Consider the following 20,563-nt stretch of genomic DNA (forward strand, 5'->3'; position numbering starts at 1 on the left):
ATATTGATTTGCGTTCAGTAAGTTGCAAATTCTAACTTACTGAACGCAAAATCAATACTAGACCCGTGTTAATTATCGAGCAATAATTTAAACACATTAATTTCAATATATATGGATATATGCAAAACGATGCAAAGTAATGTTTCCAAACAATGGGGTGTATACAAGGTATTTTAAAATCCAGAACAATGGTGGGTAACGTTTGTGTTTGAATCAACATCCGATGATTCGTATCGAATACGTCAGTCTTTGCCAGCTTTTACAGGAAGTAAATGTTATTGGACTGAAACTTTACTATCACACAGTTCACATAAAAGGAAAAATTTCCTGTACTGCATAGAAAAACAAAAAATGTTCATCCCTGACTAGAGTAGCATGGCTGAGGTTAAGAAGCTCTCAGACATTCTCAAATATGGCCTGCCATGTCATGTACAAGTTCATGGATCACTTAAACAAGATGGCATTGCAAGTGATCAAGAAGAGGAGAATGAAGATTCGATACGTCACACCCTTCTGAGATTTGAGGAAGAGTTGGAGCTACAGAGAATTTCTGCCCGAGTGAGCGAATTTCAGTGCCCAGATGAGATTGCTAAATTACATGGTAAAGAATTCCTAGCAACACGGTCTTTATTTGTTGGCTCAACAATTTATCTACAATACACATACAAAGGCCATGTGAGAAAAGTAAACACAAAGGTAAGCTTACAAATCTTTATCAGTATATTTACAACAAAATTATGACCGCTCCGGTGGCCTAGTGGTTAGAGCGTCCGCCACGGATGCGGGAGGTCGTGGGTTCGATCCCCAGCGAGTCATACCAAAGACTTATAAAATGGTACTAACAGCTGTCTCGCTTGGCGCTCAGCATTAAGAGGTTAGTGTTAGGACTGGTCGGCCTGGTATCAGGATAATGTGACTGGGTGGGACATCATGCTACATGTCTGCGGCATGATGCCCCAGTGCTAGACATCACTATAAACTGCCAAATTGCAGACATCGTAGCGATATGACTGAGAAATTGTTAAAGCTACGTTTAAAATGCAAATCGCATCACATCACAAAAATATGTAACATCAATACCATATGAAGTCAATAGAGTTAAGATATCGTAAATTATACATACAGTCAAAACTGTCAATAGCGGCCATCCGTGGAAAAGGCAAAACTGGCCTTTGCACACAGGTGACCTCAACTTTCAAAATTGTTTTTCGTTATTATTATTATTATTATTATTATTATTATTATTATTATTTAATTATCAAGATTGTTTATGTGCACGATTCAACAAAATCATAAAATACCTGCATATGTTGTTCTCCTCCAAACTCATATTCCACTTTAATTCATCTTATAAGTAAAATCATCACTGACTGTGGCGTGTCGGTGTTTGTTATGCCGACACAGTGGTAGGTGTAGGGTAGGGTACTTCCAATATTTATTTAAATTATTATAGAAGTCCCACCCAGGCTCGATTTTGGTTGGAAGTTAAATTAGTGAAAGATAGATGTAAAGCTCCGAGCCCCCAGTCAGCAATGCCGACAGTTAAATGATTGAATATACAGAAAAGTGAAATTCAATTAATAACAAGTTAATGACAATTCAATAATGAAGTGATTAAAATTTTCCCAAGTACTCTCCTTCCGCTCGATCCTCTGATAGCATATTGCATCATTTGATTTGTAGTGTGAGATAGCTTTCCAAGTGTCCTTGTATTCTACTCATTTGTGTATCCTTCTCTCCTATTCCTCCAATTCCTTCTCCTCGCCCTCCCGACTTTCTCCAAAATTCCTTCTCCTCCTCGACTTCTCTATACTTCTCCTTTGCCACTGTCTCCTCGTCGACTCCTTCTCCTCGTTTTCCTCGACTCTATACCGACTTGACTTGACTTGTCGACTCCGGCTGCTCTGCTAGTCGCACTTCTGTCTCCCCTCTTAGAGACTCAGGACTCACTGAACCGGAAGTTCTGTCCCCCTAAAAGCTTCCTGTGAAAACACAATTACGGTAGAATATTTCCCTAAGCCCTCTCAATTCACACTACATCTGTATAATTATCTACATAATATTTAAACTCATTTCTCAAATACGCATGTAAATTAAACACTACAAAGGTAATTCTACGTACTAAACGATCATAGCAATTAAGTATACATACTACACATAATTACAATTACAATACCGTAGTATTCTGCAAAAACAGAGCAAATAATTTACTGACCTTTACGATGCCTTGTCTTTCTTTAGAAACTCCTCTCTAAGTTTTTCCTACCAAATTACGAAAGGCTTTCTCGGAGTAATCCTATTTGCCCAGCAATCTTCCCAAGAGAATTAAATTTTCGCTTGCTCATTAGAAGTTATACTTCAAATTGAAATTGTTACCACACCCTCCGTCTCAATTCCGATTTGATTCGATCCAATCAACTTAGCGGACAATGTCCTTCTCGCTGTCTGTCCACGTGGGGACGGATCTAGAACACGCCCCGGTTCCTTCGCGGTTCCTCTGATCTTGGACAAAGCTGTAACACCTAGTTGGGAAGTCGCTCAATCTAACGCCTATGCCCATCAAAGCGTCGGTTCGTCTCTCTTGTCACAGTATGCTTGCGTAAGAGATTAACTCTAGTCTGCGGCATGCTTAGACAGCAAACATTGGCTTGCAATAATAATACCCTAATTTATATATGACTTACGAACTGGGTTGAGCAAACGTGACACTGACTTAAAATATGTACTGATCATAGTTTGTGCACCGTGACAAAACACTAATTATACTGCTGAGTGACAGTGTACATATGACAGTACATCAGAGGTCTCTTTGGCCGACCAGCTTGTAAAAATTAGGTATGGAAACAGCTGTTAACACTTGAAAAATACTATCTGGATTAGCCATTTGCTCAACCTGCCAAGATTAATGTATAGCCGGCTTATATGAGAGACCTGTCATGCATAGGGAATCAAATGAAGCTATTGTATGACCATTCTTGATAACTCGTCAGCCAAAACGCGATCCTTTACAGACGAGTTTTCAATATTGAATGGCAAAACAAGTAAAGAAAGAGTTCCACATAGCTTTAAAACGTTAGATGCTCCTTCCTGAGAAGTACAGTCTGTTGTTTTATCGTCGGCAATGGCACGTACAAAGCAAACCATGGAATAGCAGTGAGGAATCCACCAAACTGGTATTTCGTCCACGGATACGTATAGCCAGGAAAAATACTACTCTTGAATGGACTAAGGATCGGGAAACAGTATACATTAAGTATAAAAACTTACAACTTGTACAATATTTACTGAAATGGAGATTACAGGGATGAGTAATATACACACTTCATTAGTAGCACGGGACCCACGAGAAAAAATGGCGATCATCAGAGCGAACAAGCCAGTTAGAGAACTTGAAAAATATTTCCAGACAAGACGGGTAAAAATAAATGAAGAATCCTTTCTGGAATGTACATATAGAAAAGGCACACAGGAAATATATATGACCAGAATACCTAGAGAAAGAATACCAAGGACGACGGCAGTAATGGTTGCAATAAAAATTCAAAACCCGGAATGTTTGCAACGAATATACTCGATCAACCGGAAAGGGTACGAAGGATATATTGTACACCCAAGAGGAACCCAGCCTATATTACCTCTTGGAGAATTCAGTATTGCTAGAGAAACAGTTACTATCAAAGAGCCTACACCTATCTTACTCAAAATAAAAACAAACAAACTGGAGAACTACACATTTCAGACATACCCTTGGAAGCGACAGTTGAGAAGTTCGAGACAAAACTGAAAATCAAAGTGATATCGTCAAGACTAGCAACCATCCCAATGACGTCAATCTACAGTGGAACGAGAATATTGGAAATATAAAGGAGTAAACTACCAGAGGTGAAACGAGCGATTTTTCTACATGGCTTCTTGGCCAAAACATGGTATAAGGGATGTATTTACCATCGAAAATGCAACAAATGCGAACAGACAGGACACACTCCTCATAAATGTCCGAATAACCAAGAGAACAATACAGCAAGCAACACAGAAAGCAGAAATAATAGTCAGAGAAGACCGAGAATACCGAGGGCAAATCAACAACAAGAACAACAACAGAGGGAGAAAGACCAAGGAGAAATACAAATATCAAATAAATCACACCAACAACAATCTGGGAAACAAAAACCAGAACAAGAACAAGAAATACTAACTACAACGCAGCTGCGGAGAGAACAAATACATCACCACCAACAACAACCGCAAGGAAACCAAAAGCAACAACAACATGCTGGACTGAAGAACCAACAAAGACAACAAGAAGAACAAGAACAACAGAAACAGCAACAGCAGAAAAATACAATACAAAAGACACAAATAACTGACCAGAAAGCACAAGCCCCAATAACAACAACAACAACAGAGATTGGAGCGACAAATGTAACAACAAAAATAACAACAGCGGGACAAGTGACAGAGAGCAAAGACATTTAATAACCAGAAGCAAATAAGAGTACAAGCAAATCCACAAGATCCGGAACAACAGCTGTCAAAAAGAAGTGAAACATTAGACTCAAAAAGAGAAAGGGATAGAATCAAGAGAAGAGAAAAAAGACGACGGCTAAAAGAAGAGGAAGAATCGAGGATGACAGAAGATTATTTTCTTATTCTAGAAAAAGATGAATGTTTAGATTGAAGAAAAAATTTTAAAATAAAAATACTTTTTATTTGAAGAAAAACAAATTAAACATAAAAATAATTACAAAATAAATCACAATATACCACACAACCAAATATACAATATAGCAAACATTTACAAGTAGGGCAGGAGGGCCTCCATAACTGGTCTGAGAAGATCAAACAGGTGAGAGCACCCTCCACAAAAAAATAAAAATAAAAAATAAAAAAGTTTTCCACCTAGAGAAGAATAAAGACGCATTAATTTAAGTAATTTATCATCAAGAAAAGACAAAGAGTTTAATTTTGTAATTCTTTTAGTGATTATATATTGGCGGCAACATCACGGATTTATATGAATTGATAAATGACAGTGAACTATATTTGAAGAAACTCATCGTCAAAAAAAAAAAAGAACAATTTGGTTTAATAAAGGCTGAGGTGACTTTACCAGCTGGATTACACGACTTAGAATAGATAACCTAACAAAATGTCGTAGTTGCCATCATAACATCATCCTACGCAACGAAAGTTTTAAAAGAACTGAATTCTTAAGTTGGAGGAAACCAACATGAATTGCTGTACAGTTCGGACATTTTGATGGACCCAATACATTGCACTTATTGCGAAAACGGTGAAAAAATATAAATGAAAGTAAAACTGGCATTAAAAATGAAAATATGCATCAACCTACCGTACTGTTTTATCCATGAACAATTCACATACAATGAAATGGTCCTTGGAAAACCATGACAGAGACACAGGCAGTAATAGTTTAAATAAATTATTTAAATACAATTTAGAATAGTCTTTGGAGCAAGATGCCGTATGAAACTGATAAATCTGTATTTAATGATGTGTCGTAAGTACTATTTACTATTAGTGATGTCTTTGAGATTTAAATTACGCAAAGCTACTGCGTATTAAGCATGTATTTGTTGTCTGTAAGGTATATAGTTTATAACAATTTTTATGTTTGTGTATATCCGTATGAACTTTGACCTGTATCGTAAGTTTCTTCAAACCATCCGCCCTCTATGATTTGTCATGCTCCCTGAACTCGTGTCTGCATCTGAACGTTCTTAGGGACAAGATAGATTAGTGGCTTTTTCTTGCTGTGCATTCGTGAATTTAGGAAGTCTATCGCTACCAGATTCTTCTGTTAAATCAGTCGGGATGACGTTGAATCAATCATCCAGGAGTATGTATATATATATATATATATATATATATATATATATATATATATATATATATATATATATATATATATATATATATATATATATATATATATATATATATATATAATCATAAACATAAATACAGAATATGGATGTACATAACAAATAACTTTAAATTAAAGCATGTAACTTTGTTACAAATTTTTAATATTGTTTCGTCTTTCAAGATTTAGCAGTAGTCTCTTATGTGTCGTAATGTCTTTGTCCCTTTGCATGATGCATTTTTCACATGCAATAGACGTTTAAGTTTTGTCACCTTATGAGAACAATGAGGCATATCGTAACGATACATCGACGTTAGTCCTGTATTATCATGCAAGGCGTACCGTAACCATATATCGACGTTAATCTTGTATTATAATGCAAATCCTCTAACAAAGCTGAAATTGACAGTCTTTACAGAACGAAAAGAACAGGAAGGTAGCTTACTGAGATCGCTTATAAAGTTAGATATTTTGCGATTTATGTAATGTTCTTTCATATAATTTCAATCATTCCTGTGTAAGTGATGAGATAATGCTCATTAGAAAAATATCTCAACGAGTAAGTGTGTGTGTCTGTCTCTGTGCGTGTGTGTCTCTGTCAGTATTTTGTATCATTGGATCTTTGTGGCGTTTTGGCAAGAGTTTCCTTACTGGAGATTAGTAATAATATTATGCATATTAAGAATATCCTTAGCCGTACGGTAAGGTTTTCATCATCAAACTTTTGCTGGCTATTTATGTTAAACCAAGCGTAAAGACTGAGTCTACTTTATATTAGTAGCCCATACTGTTGCAGTTTTAGAGCGGTCGATGCCTTCCAGTACTTCTAGTACTTAGATTATTACTCACCGGTGTACGGTCTGTTAATAAAGGAATGACAATTCCACAACCTGTTTTTGTTTCGTACGGCATCATCTAAAGTATTCATTGCATTTTCGGCGTTTTCAGCAAATTTTGTCCACTAATTGAAAAATAAACATCACCTATCTGCAGCGTAGGTCCTGTTGAATTTCTTCCCGAGGAAAATTTCTAAAGTACACTATACATAGCAGCTATTAAAATAGGGAAAATGAATTTTGCCAGACTAGACAATACCAGCTTCTGAAAGTGCAATGAATGAATTACCAAATATGTAAAATGTAAAAAAAGTTATCAGCTCTTTTTTATACAATTTACCTCTGAAGTTCAGGAAGTGAAAATGACCAAGTAGAGCTAGCACTTTTTTGAAAGGTTCACATTTGAAGTAAGGCCAAGCTGTATACTCTATAACCCATAGTACACCCATCAATCATACATCAAAATAAAGTGAATTAAAGGTTCTTTTAATTATACCTAAGATATGCAAGGTCTTTTTTAAATAGCCAGTATAACCAGTGAGGAAAGCCGGGGAAATTCTTTTTCTTTAAAATCTTAACCCTATGGAAAATGCGAAACTGTATAGCGCCACCTTAAGTGTAAACAAAAGCGAAAAAAAGAAAAGTTGTTTTAAAGCTGGCCGGCGTAGAACAGGACAAAGAATTCCAGTTATCTCCCTTATGCCCTTTCCGGCTCAACAATTTAAAAATTCGACTGTTAATTTAGATAACTTAATTCAAATCCCTGTTAAATCGTCAACCTTTGTGTCAGCTATCCAAGAGATACCTCTGCGTATTGCATTATTCAATGCCCAGTCAGTAGGACCACAGGAAAAGCGCACAGAAATAGTTAATTTTATCAACAATCAGAATATCGACATCTTTTCCTGACAGAAACATGGCTTAAAATATCAGGCGATGAACCCAAGTGCGCGGATCTAACACCTACTGGATATTTCATCAAGTCGTTCCCCCGCCACTCTCGCGGAGGTGGAATAGCTGTCATCGAAAGAACTCCATGATCAAACGTCTTAACCACACCACAACTTTCAGTTTCTACCACACATCGTTTGAACTAGTCCAAACCACACTCACACCGGAACAAAGGTCAGTCCATTTTTTCTGCCTATACCGCCCTTCTTCTAGTAGAAAAAACAAGCTGACTGAATCTCTCTTTTTGGAGCAGTTTCCGAATCTCATGGAATATGGAAATTCGATAGGTGGCAACCTGATTATTCTTGGAGATTTCAACTTTCACTTTGACTGTCCCGGAAACCCAAACACATCAAAACTCCTAGATTCCATTAATGTTTTCAACCTCAAACAGTCAGTTAACCAACCCACCCATAAACATAGTCACATTTTAGACTGGATTCTTCATAGACCTGATGATAATATTCTACGTTCCTCCCTGGTATCCCACAAACTTGCATCAGGTCACCTCTGCATTATGTCATCTTGACGTATCAGTCCCTAACCCTCCACCCTTATTTGCTACTAAGAGAAACCTCCGTATGATAAATAGAACCAAACTAATGCATGCCATCCACGCAAACCTAACAAATTGCCTACCTCCTACAACAGAACAACTCGATAACTGCCTGCGTTCATTGCTCGACAAACATGCCCCAGCCACCAAGTGCAGAATATCAATTCAAAAGTGTTCTCCATGGTATAGCAGTGTTAGGGACCAGCTCCGCACTGCTAAAAGAGACCGTCGTAAAGCTGAGAGGCTTTGGCTTTCCACCAGACTCACTATTCATAAGCAAATCTATGAAGCCGCTAAGAAGAACGTCACGGACTTACTCCATGCAGGGAAATCAGCCCACTACAGTACTAAGATCATGGAAAGTTTCAGCTGCAAAGAGCTTTTCGAGATTACTAACAAGCTAATGTCAAGGAACAAACGTACGCCACTTACAACAACCTTCTCTCTAGTCGACCTTCCGGACATGTTTGCAAATTTCTTCCGTGACAAAGTACAAACCATTAGAGACAAGCTTGACAACACAATTTCAATTGGCTCGTCGTCACCATACAGTTGGAATACAGAATTTCAGCGGCAACCATTAGCAGCATTTGAACCTGTCTCTATGGATTTAGTACGTACAATCGTGATGAAGAGTACACCAAAGTCATGTGAACTCGATCCAGTTCCATCATCACTGCGCTTGAATGCTTAGATCCAGTATTGCCTTCACTAACTGATGTTATTAATACCTCTCTCTCATCCAAGGAATTCCCATCATATTTCAAAACTGCCATTGTAAAGCCTCTGCTGAAGAAACCAACACTCGACCATAACAATTTTAAAAATTACCGCCCATTTTCTAATCTCCCATTCATTTAAAAAATCTTAGGAAAGGTTGTTCTATCCCAGCTTGTATCTCATCTGAATTCAAACAGTCTTTTTAGCCATGTACAATCTGCATATCGCACTTGCCATAGTACTGAAACTACTCTTCTAAAAGTAGTTAGTGACATTATATCTGCTTTGGATAGCGGAAATATTACAGTCCTCACCCTCCTTGAATTGTTTGCAGCATTTGACACAATAGACCATGATATATTACTTTACCGTCTCCAGCATGTATTTGACATTCATGATACAGCCTTACTGTGGTTCAAGTCCTACTTGGTCAACAGGACACAAATTGTGTCTGCAAATAGAATACACTCCAGTCCAGTTAATCTATGTTGTGGAGGGGTCTGTTCTTGGACCTGTTCTCTTCATTCTGTACACTCAGCCGCTCTCAAGTGTCATAGATCATCATCCAGTGTCTCAACAGTTGTACGCTGACGACACCCAAATATACAAATCTAGCCACCCAACTAAAGTTGATGCTACCATCCAAGGTGTACAGAGGTGCATTTCTGATGTGAAATCATGGATGACATGTAACAAGCTGCAGATGAATGATGAAAACACAAAGACTTTCTCAGTCATATCCTTTACCTCAAACAATAGATATCGGTAACACCAACATTAAATTCACACAGTCAGTACGAAACCTAGGTGTCACTCTGGACAGTACTCTCACGTTGCACCAACATGTCATGAACATATGCAAGGCTTCATATCCTGAGTCGAGACGCATCAGCTCCATTCGCAAATATCTTTCAGTTGATGCCACTAAAACACTTGTATGTTCATTAGTACTTTCAAGACTGGACTATTGTAACTCAATTCTGTCTGGTTCATCTCAATATCTACTTCAGAAACTTCAAAAAGTTAAAACACAGCTGCTCAGATCATACTTAGAGTACCACGATCAGAGCACACCTTCCCGCTGATCTGTACCCTACACTGGCTATCCATTCAATCCAGAATCAAAAACAAAATCTGTTCTCTGTGTTCTGTGTTAGTTTCACTGAAGGACTCCAGTCGAACATACTTATCCGACCTCACCCATGTGTACACACCAGCAAGATACTTACGTTCCTCTTCTGACAATTGTATACTCATTATTCCCACTACGAAAACGAAGTCATATGGACAACGTGCTTTTGATACCAGGGCCCAGCAACGTGGAAATAATTGTCCACTGAACTTAGACACAAAGACACAGTGATCCCATTCAAGAGCGCTCTTAAAGCTCACTTATTTCGATTGTAAGAACAAACTTAAAGACCTAATAATATTCTCTACCATAAATATTTTCAGTATGTGTTTTTGATGTTTTTTAATGTCATGGTATTTTTGTTGTTATTGTAATCATATCATGATATATGTTTGTGTTATGTTATAGGTGTTATGTAATGTTGTAAAGCGCTTAGAGCTTCTAAAGATTAGGTGCTATACAAAGCCCTCATTATATTTATTATTATTATTATTATTATCATCATTATTATTATTATTATTATTATTATTATTATTATTATTATTATTATTATTATTATTATTATTATTATTCATATGCCATATCAAACGAGTTCTTTCGCCGACTCAGAACAGAACACGGAAAATGTTTTGTAGTTATTATATACGCCTTCTGTTACCGGCTGTAACTATTTGTAGCTTTATTGTATGAATGCATTTCACCAACGAACTGGGCTTTATAAAAGTTTCGAGCCACTGGGTCCAAAAATATCAACGCGCGGACGTCAGAGAACAAACCTAAGTAGCTCGAATCTGGGTGTGTGATATGGAAATACGGATAGTACAGATGTATCGAAAGACAGGTTTAAAAAAAATTAACATTTTAATGGATATGTGATACATTTCGATCCCATCCTCTGCGCATGTTTTGACATCATGTAAAGTATTATGTCACAAGGTGCATGACGTAAAAATGACGTTGCGTTAATATAAAAAGAAATTGATCTTGAACAATGTCAATAGCTGATAGAAATATTGCTTAATAAAGTTGTGATTTAGCGGGCTATCCTTGCAGTTTTATTCAATTTGCCTTTTTGTGAATGTTTACAGCTCCATCTACTGCCTGAAAATATTTGGCGCCTCGAGCACGTCGTAGGTTGAGAATGCTATTGTTCATGATTTGAATAGTCATTATGACTGACCTGTTCCCAGTGGGAGAGATACAATTATCCATTTCGTATTATGCAGTTGATGATGCGTCACACATCGAAACTACAATTATAAAAGTACATGTCATAATATGAAACGTTGATATGGATGTGTGACGGTATGTACTATACGATGCATGTGCAACCCACTGCCAGCTATCTGGCCTTATATGTTTTATTTACATGATACAATGTACCTTGAAATATCACCAGCTCGCACCCTGGAGAAAGTTGCACATGCCTGTGTTGTACAACTCGGATAAAGACAGTGCTGACTTTCGATGTCTGTAATATTTGTCATTATCACCAAAAGCTGTACCTATTTTTGACAGTGGAATCCAACCAATACATTTCCTGTTTCCTGACTTCACAAAAATATTATTAAATCAATTGATTTGATCGAAATATGTAATATGATACAGATTTAGTAACGTTTTCTTTGCCTGATACGACACAGAGCCGGTGACATTTCTCAAGATACATAACCACATAAACTAGCCCGTACGGTACAAATCCTTGCCCTTCACTTACACTAAAAGATGTGCCGCCCCTCTCCCAGTTTTGTATTATTTCTGTGGGTATATTTTCAAAAGTAAACATAGAGTTTGGTAAATTTGAAATATTTTAATGGGGTTTATGTTCATTTTAGAAGGTAGGCACTGTTGAGATTTCCCATGATACGTTTCCATTCCTTTTCGTCCCTGACGCCTAAACTTATGTTCAAAACAGACCTGTATTCAATATCCGTACTTTTGACCCTATCGTAATGCAATCTTTTTCCGGCATTCTAAAATTATCTCGTGCCTACGAGGCGCGAAACGAATGATTACAATCGCTTTAATAGGGGTCCAATTTCTGGACCTTTGTTTGTTATTTTTCTAATGGATATTACTTTTATTGTTACAGGTAAATACTTGTTACAAAGGACAATAGAGTGTAACTTATTGCTAAAGGAAAACAAAAAGTCCATATTTCCTATATTTGATTCTCATTTGAATTTAGTTTCCTTGTTCTATTTTCCTTCATTTTGTTTTTGTTTTGTTTTCGTTTTCTGACTAAATTATATATATATATATATATATATATATATATATATATATATATATATATATATATATATATATATATATATATATATATATATATATATATATATATATATATATAATCATCTATATTCAAAAGGGTGTCCTGATCCCCATATTTAAAGGCATTTTATTTAATTTACTTTTATTTGCTGGGCTGTTCAAGTAATTTCTTATATGTTCCTTAATATGACAAAATTTGAAAATAATTTTGTTAACCAAGTTCCTGGGTGTATTTATTTAAACCGCTTCATTTTCATATTGAAGATAAGCGCATTTAACTTCCTTTTGAATTTGCTTTTCACATGGTCTATATCATAATATAATGGGTTTACGCATGCTCACTCGCATAAAAAGACGATAATTAGTCTATACAATTTGGACAAGACATGACAAGAATTCAGTATACTCAGACTGTAAAGTTTACATGTTAGGTATATGAATAAAGAACATGAATATAGCGTGTTATATCTTATCGCTCGACAGGGATTGCAACATACGGAAAACACATTCTAAGCACCTGCAATTTATTTGTCAAGAGTAGTGTATTCCTTATTTGATTAGATTTATAAACTTTAGTTCTGGAAATATAAAAATGAGATATATATTTTCCAGTTTCATCATGTAAATTGTTACGTGTTTAGGCTCGAGAAAACAGTAACACAAGAAAGAGTAGTGAAAACAATGAGCTTTGGAAAAGATAACAAATACTTTATTTCAATGGAAAAATACTGTAAAAAAATGAGAACTTAGGTTTCCAGAATCAAATCCAAAATTAATACAAGAATAATCCACGAATTAAGTTTTTTGCAGTCCTAATATTGAAATGTTCTAATGATTTCAAGTTTGAGTCCCAACGAAGGATCCAAGATGAAAGGAGATGACGTATGTTGTAGCCTGTACTGTGCTGACGTATACAGTACAAACACAATAATTTATCCTCCGATCTTGTAAATCCGAACAGGATTTTTAATAAATGTCCTTGTTCAAGAATTCTGTATGAATACAATATTTTCAGAGAAACTAATTAATCTTTTAGAGTCCTAATAATTTGGAGAAAAATTAACTAATAACTCAAAAACTCAGAAGTTCATTTCTGGTCACAACAGAAGAAAACAACTTACATCAAGTGTTTAAAAGCCCTGGACTCTGAGATCTCTCTCTCTCTAAACATCACTATTAATACTAAGTATTTCGCAATTTCGGAAAAGCCTAATTGCGAAATATATTGCGAAATAGAGGATTACGTGATCATGTTTACATGTAAAAGTCACATTGCTCCTGTGTGTCCTTGATAAGAACCAATCATTTTACTGCTAGAAACAGTTGTTTACTTGAGCCTCAATCAAGGCCAGGAACTATGTCAAAAATAGAAACAAGTGTTTCCATTATTAGGTATCTAAGTTAAAACTCAGGTCAAACTGAATTTTCTGGAAAATATCAACTTCCTAGCAAACAAAATTACATTATATTGACATGTAAAGAAAATAAAAAGATTCCAAAACCCATAAACAATCAAATCAAACAAATACAACTTAAATAAAATATAAATTAAATCAAATATATGTAACACTTCCCCCCATAAAGAAAAAGAAAGATTTATATGATAAATATGTAACAAAATGAGAACACAACAGAAGATAATAATATTCATCACCTATTTTCTTGACAGAGTTATATAAACCATTACTTAGCCTACTACCAGTTTCATCAGGAAACGTAAGATTTGTAGTTCTAAACCTAATTAAGCGTTTGAATATATATTTGGTAATGAGAATGAGAAAGTTGATATTTTCTAAATCCAAACTAGTTTTAAATAATCTGTAATTAACCTTTGGATGAGGTATTGATGCAAACTGCCCAAGGTTGTATGTATTGATCTTTTAATCACAGGTATACAGATTTCGGCCAATGTGGGTATGTGAGAAAGCTTGCCAGTAGCTTCTCGTGGGTCGGTGTTCTTTTCCGGGGTTTTCCCCGGTTCTTCCTCCACCATTAATACTGGCCGCCATGTATAGCCTAACGTGTGCTGAAAAAATGGCGTTAGACCCTACAAGAACAAGAACAACAGATTTCGTTAACCATTTAACTGACACAATACACAGAGAACTCCAATATCATTTAATATAGATTTTACTTTGTATTATTCATTGTCATAGGTATATGTTAAGACATGGATATTTCATAGCCATTAATCAAATAGTTTATCGTGCGATTTTTAGTGTTTATAACTGAGGAAAAACGACGAAGTTCGCCGCATACCGTATATAAAGAGGTACTTTACTGACATTCAGTATATTTCTAAGGAAAGATATATGAGATTTTCTTTATTCAACTATATCAGATGTTACATATCCCCAGATTTCACAAGCATATATTAAAATTGGAAGACTGGTCTGATCGAACAGTTTCAGCTGTCAATCAATAGTCAAAGCTCAATTTTGATCCAATTCTGATCCGTTTCTACAATATCCACACACGCAGAGAGAGAGAGAGAGAGAGAGAGAGAGAGAGAGAATCGAGAATCCCTAATAAAAGAACTGCTATATCACTGGAACCTTGGAGACATTTACTTCTGGGGGTGGGTGGGTTATTTTGTAACCACTTACAATGATTTCACGCATGGCCTTAAGCTTTGTTTCGACATTTGAAACAATATCGTAATAATGATTTAATTCAGAAAATCTAGGTAATAAGAGCTTTCGCCTTAAAGAACACACACTTAACAAAAGCAAATTTCAAATATTTAGGTTGTACAGGATCATATTGTACAGGCTTAATTTCCTGATATCCACTCCCTTGACACTCTTAAGCGGGTCGAATACTGGGTCACTTGAAACTAATACATAATAGCGATTGTCCGTATTCTGGTTCATGTTGACCTTTTGTGGGCCTACTGTACGGTCACTCCGTTACTGTTTCGATGACGTTACGGAAAGGGCTTTAAGTAGGATCAATCCAATTGAAATCAGATCTTCGCTGTCCTACGTGAAGATATGACAGTGACCGTTGAGTGGTCATGTTCTGGTGATCTATGTTATTACCATAACATTATATTTTATCAGCTAATTAGGTGAAGTCTTATACCTTCAGCAGGGTCTCCGTTGTGATGGCATATAATAGCAGACAACGAGCACACACACAAACACACACACACAGAGACAGACAGACAGACAGGGACCGATGGTGGATACTATATATATATATATATATATATATATATATATATATATATATATATATATATATATATATATATATATATATATATATATATATATATCGCACATCTTGCCATGGTTAAATTTTTCTCCAATATTTGATAACACTGGAGTCAGTAGTTCGATTTCCAGAATTTCAAGGCTTTCAGGCTTCTCCTGAATGTATAGTTTGTGCATTTACCTTTTATGTCCTTTTCTCTTTTTCATTCTTTATTAATGCTATTTTAGTTTATTTTATTGTTATCTGATTTAGTTCTACTGTACAACCCCAAGTAACAAATGTATTGCAACGCCCACATGGTTTGCGATTTACATAGCCAAAATGCCAGGACTGAGAAAACCCATAAAATAGACAAATTTTTGTACAAATATTTTTTTGTCTCCTACATCAATATTTAAATTTCTTTCAAATTTATCCTTTAATTTTTCTGTATTCATTTCAATGGGGAGTCCAGTGTTATGAATATCAATGGTATTCTACGTACTACTTTTTCGGGCCCCTTCTAGCCTAATTTTCTTCCCTACAACTCCTTGAAAAGAGGGGGCCTCTTATAGCCTAACTTCCTCCCCTACAACTCCTTCGAAAGAGGGGGCCTCTTTTTCACTAATTTCCTCCCCTGCAACTCTTGAGAAATTCTTTGTCTCTTGGCATATCATACAAATTTGAAAATTTGAATTTACCAATGTTTTCCAAGTCTTGTATTCGGTCGACAGTGAATCCCCATGGAATGTCGGCCCGTCTTCGTGTCTCATTGTCATTGGCGGCGTAAGGGGGTTCGGAATGGTGTTGGGATACGTCAAATGACCCTGACGCTAAGCTATAAGTGCGCCATCAGGAGCTTTTTGGACATTTTCATAGTGTTTTTACCTCCCTTTGCGTAACTGGAGGAGGCTGGCAACTGATATAAAACCTGCTCTCTATAGCAAAGTTGGTGCGTCACTTAAGTACATTGCCCTCGGGTGCAACTAACCCTCGCGCCGCCGCTGCTCATTGTAGTGGCCATCTGAGTAACTTGGAACCCGAACACCAGGATTTATACGTGCTTTCAGGTCCCACTCCCAGTCTTAATAACTAGCTATATGTGACATTTCCACGTTTACTTTGCGCCCTCCCATCTTGTGGCTGTTAGTTGCACAACGTTGATAGGGAACGTGTTAGAGAGTGATAATGTAGTGTATAAGTTAAGAATGCACGCTACTAATTCAGTGTTCCAAACTCAAGACTGTTAAATGACTGAAATCCTATCAATAAAAGAATGCCTCTGTTTTGTTTAGTTACAACTAGGATAAGCTCTCAAAAGATTATTTTCCCTAAAAATGTAACTTTCATTATCAACCAATCCTGGCCAGCTAAACCCATGTATACTCTATTTTATGTCCATCCGTTTTCAGACTAGTTCCCATTTTCCATACATTTAGTAAAGTGTGTCCTTGAGAGTGATTGTGATAAACACAATATGCTCTATATTTAAATGCACAAATATGATCAAGATTGTTTTAACGATATTTTTACATTTATCGCGGAAAAACAAATGTCTTCTGGGATAAAATCAACAATAAATGTTCCAAAGCATATACAAATAAATTGAAAAATAAATATCACAGATAAAATAGTATTATAGTCAAATATCGAATTGTGTCAACATGAATCAAACAGCCGCTTGCTTTGGTAGAATGGCCGGTCTCGGTGTCGAAAGACTTAAAACCAGCTTCAAAGTATTATATATTTCCCTCTATTCTTTTTTAAAAATATTCTGTTAAATAAATATTGTCACATTATTCCAAGCCCCATCCCTTAAAAGACACATTTCCTTATTGTTTATGGTCGATGTAATTAAAATAATCTAGGATCAGAAACCTCCATTCAGCCATTGTACGTTGATTGACCTGACTCTCAATGGACAACTAAAACCTTTGATGTTGGTTGAATGTTTCCCTTGTCATTGCCATGTGATCAGTCCGCCACGTTATACAGCAGTCAAATTTGGTATCGGCTCAAAGGTCCAACAAGAGTTACATTTTAAGTTTGTCAAAATACTAATAATTGTATTGTCACGTGAAGTTAAATCAAGTTTTCTTTATTCAAAGTCTGTACATACGTGACAAATATAAAACAGAAGCTTTCCTGAGTTTTTTCTGTAATTGTTTGAAACAAAAAGTAAACAACATTCAGGATGGGTCATAAAACAAGAACAATTACAAATGTACGTAATATGCATTCAATACACTAGAACATTCAGTAATACATACTTGTACAAGACTTTACAAAGGACATATCTACAAACATAAACACCATGTTCTTAGGTTTATTTTGTGTATTGTATATAAATCTAAATACCTACATACATAAAATGATAGCAAACACACACGCATATAAAAAGACTCTTAAAGCTCAAAGGGCGCTATAGAGGGAGAGGATACAGAAATAGCTATATCGAGTTGGCTGTTAGCAAAACTAGACTCCTCAACTGAGGAGCATTCCTGAAAAGAAAGCCAGAAAACCAACAAACGCATACCTTTCATGGTTACCTTACACCCCCTTGTCCCAGACTTACAACGGATCATTGGAAGCAATGGCACCAGAAAGAATCCACAGAACATCCAAAGGTCATATTTCAAGTAGTTCCTATGGTTGCGTACCGTAGACCGAAATATCTGAAGTAGCATCTGGTAAGTGCCAATGTAAACTTACAACAAAACCATCTGATTCAAGCACATATTACTGCAAAGATAAGCGTTGCCTAATTTGCAAGTGTACGCCCAAGATCAAATCGTTCAGGAGTTCGACGACTGGAGTTAGCTTCATTATCAGTCAGCAGTTAGGATGGCGAACCCAAAAATATAATCTATCAACTAACAAGCAAGATCTGTGCCACTCATTACGTTGACGAAACTGTTGATTTCAGAATGGAACGAACAACCTAAAGGACCATAATTAGCTGTGATGATGCTAAGTAAAGTTAAATCCAAAAATATATAAGACAAAACTCGCGAACCATTACAGTCAACTCATTCGAGTCTGTCCAGATGCTGCCTATTGAATCTAACCTGGGGTGAACCGCTACATGACGCCCATACAAGGACCGATGCTGGATACTAAAATTAATTCGGCTTGAATGAAATGTCTAACCTTCCTAATGTTGTCCTATCAAGTAGCATACTAACTGGGGGTGGCGGCTGACGGGTTGCCCCGGGCGCCAGAGGGCCTGGGGTGCAGAAACCCCTTTGGGCCTTCATCATCGCCTTTAGTAAGACACCAGTTTAACCAATGATACATTGGTTTATCAGATATTTGTGATATTTGCCCAAGTAAATATTCCGTAAGTCTTTACACGAAGTATTATTGTTATTATTACAGCTATTGTGCATTATTCAGCTATATTATGCTGTAGACATATTTCCTGTGTACCTTCAACAGAATATAATTTATAATGTACATTTTACTGATGGCTTTGTTTATTCGCTTTCGCCAAGCAATGAGTCCGTCCTTTGTTCACAACTAGAAGGAAATCAAAACATTTTGGTTCTCTGCGTGATATGTACGATAATCCTTTATTTTAATTTTATTATACAAATTAGTCTGGCTGATGGCAACGTAACATAGATATTCAGCTCGCCCTTTTTAAGACCATTATCATTTTTTCTCGTTTCTTTTTCCTATTGTTTTTGCTTTGTATATTTAACCGTCATTCAGCCATGCAAGAGTCAATGGTTAGTGTTTGCTTTGTGATGTAAATTGTTTCTTCCATTTACTAAGAACTTGTTTATCTACAAACGCTGGGAAACTTCAAATATTTGGCTTAGTTATCAATTACCACCTATATAATATGTATATCCTAAACGTTATACATATTCTACATATTCTCCATTGTGTAGAAAACGTGAGAGTACCGAGTGAACTGATAGTCCAGTGTTGATCTGGCATGTACGTCAAGGTACCCAGAGAGCGGATAGTCCAGTGTTGATCTGGCATGCAAGATCTGATGATGTTTGTCGTTTCATGGTCCGATAGTCGCATTTCAGCGACCAAGAATATAAAGATCTGAAAAACAAAATTTTGGATTTAACGTTGAATGGACAAGCTCCTTTGCTTTTCTCGGGAATCGTCTAATAAGTCGTTATATCTGCCATGTTGCTATCATTTGGTTTAGCTACAAATGTGCGTTGAGATTGGAGTATGTTGATCACTTAAATTTGAAACTAACAGTGCTTTTATGATTATAAAATAAGTTATATTGTGGTAAGAAAAAAGACTGAATGAAGATTGCTTTTCTTTAATGATTTGTTTTAATTGTATAAAGTACATTCTGAGCAAAAAAGACAAGAAACCATTCGATTAACTTTAAGTGGATGATGCCAAAGGAATTTCCCCTTAATATTCTAATTATATCCAAGGAAGAAAAGAAGCCAATTTTTGCCTTCAAATTGTGCCTGTTTTAAACAGAAATTATTCAAAGAAAGAATTGTGTATTATTTCTTCATTTACATATCAAATACGTTTTAACAGTAAGCATATAGCTTACTCTCCACTACCATTTTAAAAAAAGCAAAAATAGGCCTCACATAATTATTTTGGAAGCAGGTAGCTTTGCATCTTTATTTCATTAATAAAGCCATTAAGTCGTAGTATTAAGATTATTTAGTTAATTGTCAACACATATGCATCAGTATCTATTTAAAGGTCCTATGTAATTTTAACAGACTCACGTCACGCAGGCAAAATCAAATAAAGCTATTCTCTACAATTTTCAACCATGAATAGAAATTACAAAAATTAAATTAAATTATGTACCAGGAGTTACAAAAATATAGATATACAAAACACTTGTCTCTGTCCGAGGTAACACATTATCATATATGTTTTCCGAGTTTTTCAGAGTTAAACCTATTCATTATTTATTCTTACTCTGTAGTGACAAAGGACATGAAAATAACGTCTCTATTTATAGCCTTAGTCTTGTGTAACATATCAGCTGGAAAGTTTTCATA

At 35.9% G+C, this 20,563-nt stretch overlaps 1 protein-coding gene across 1 annotated transcript in view; it reads left to right on the forward strand.

The window, feature by feature from the left end:
- The first annotated feature begins 345 nt into the window (after positions 1 to 345).
- LOC149773135 (uncharacterized) overlaps positions 346 to 20,563 on the forward strand; it is a 29,582-nt gene continuing 9,364 nt past the window's right edge. The window contains exon 1 of the mRNA XM_089946774.1: positions 346 to 696. Within this exon, the coding sequence (XP_089802900.1) occupies positions 376 to 696 (321 nt within the window). The 5' untranslated portion in view covers positions 346 to 375. The remainder of the gene's footprint in view (positions 697 to 20,563) is intronic.

The sequence above is a fragment of the Sinohyriopsis cumingii genome, unplaced genomic scaffold (assembly GCF_028554795.1).
Source record: "Sinohyriopsis cumingii isolate HCF-2022 unplaced genomic scaffold, ASM2855479v2 utg000881l, whole genome shotgun sequence".
In the NCBI taxonomy this organism is placed as follows: domain Eukaryota; kingdom Metazoa; phylum Mollusca; class Bivalvia; order Unionida; family Unionidae; genus Sinohyriopsis; species Sinohyriopsis cumingii.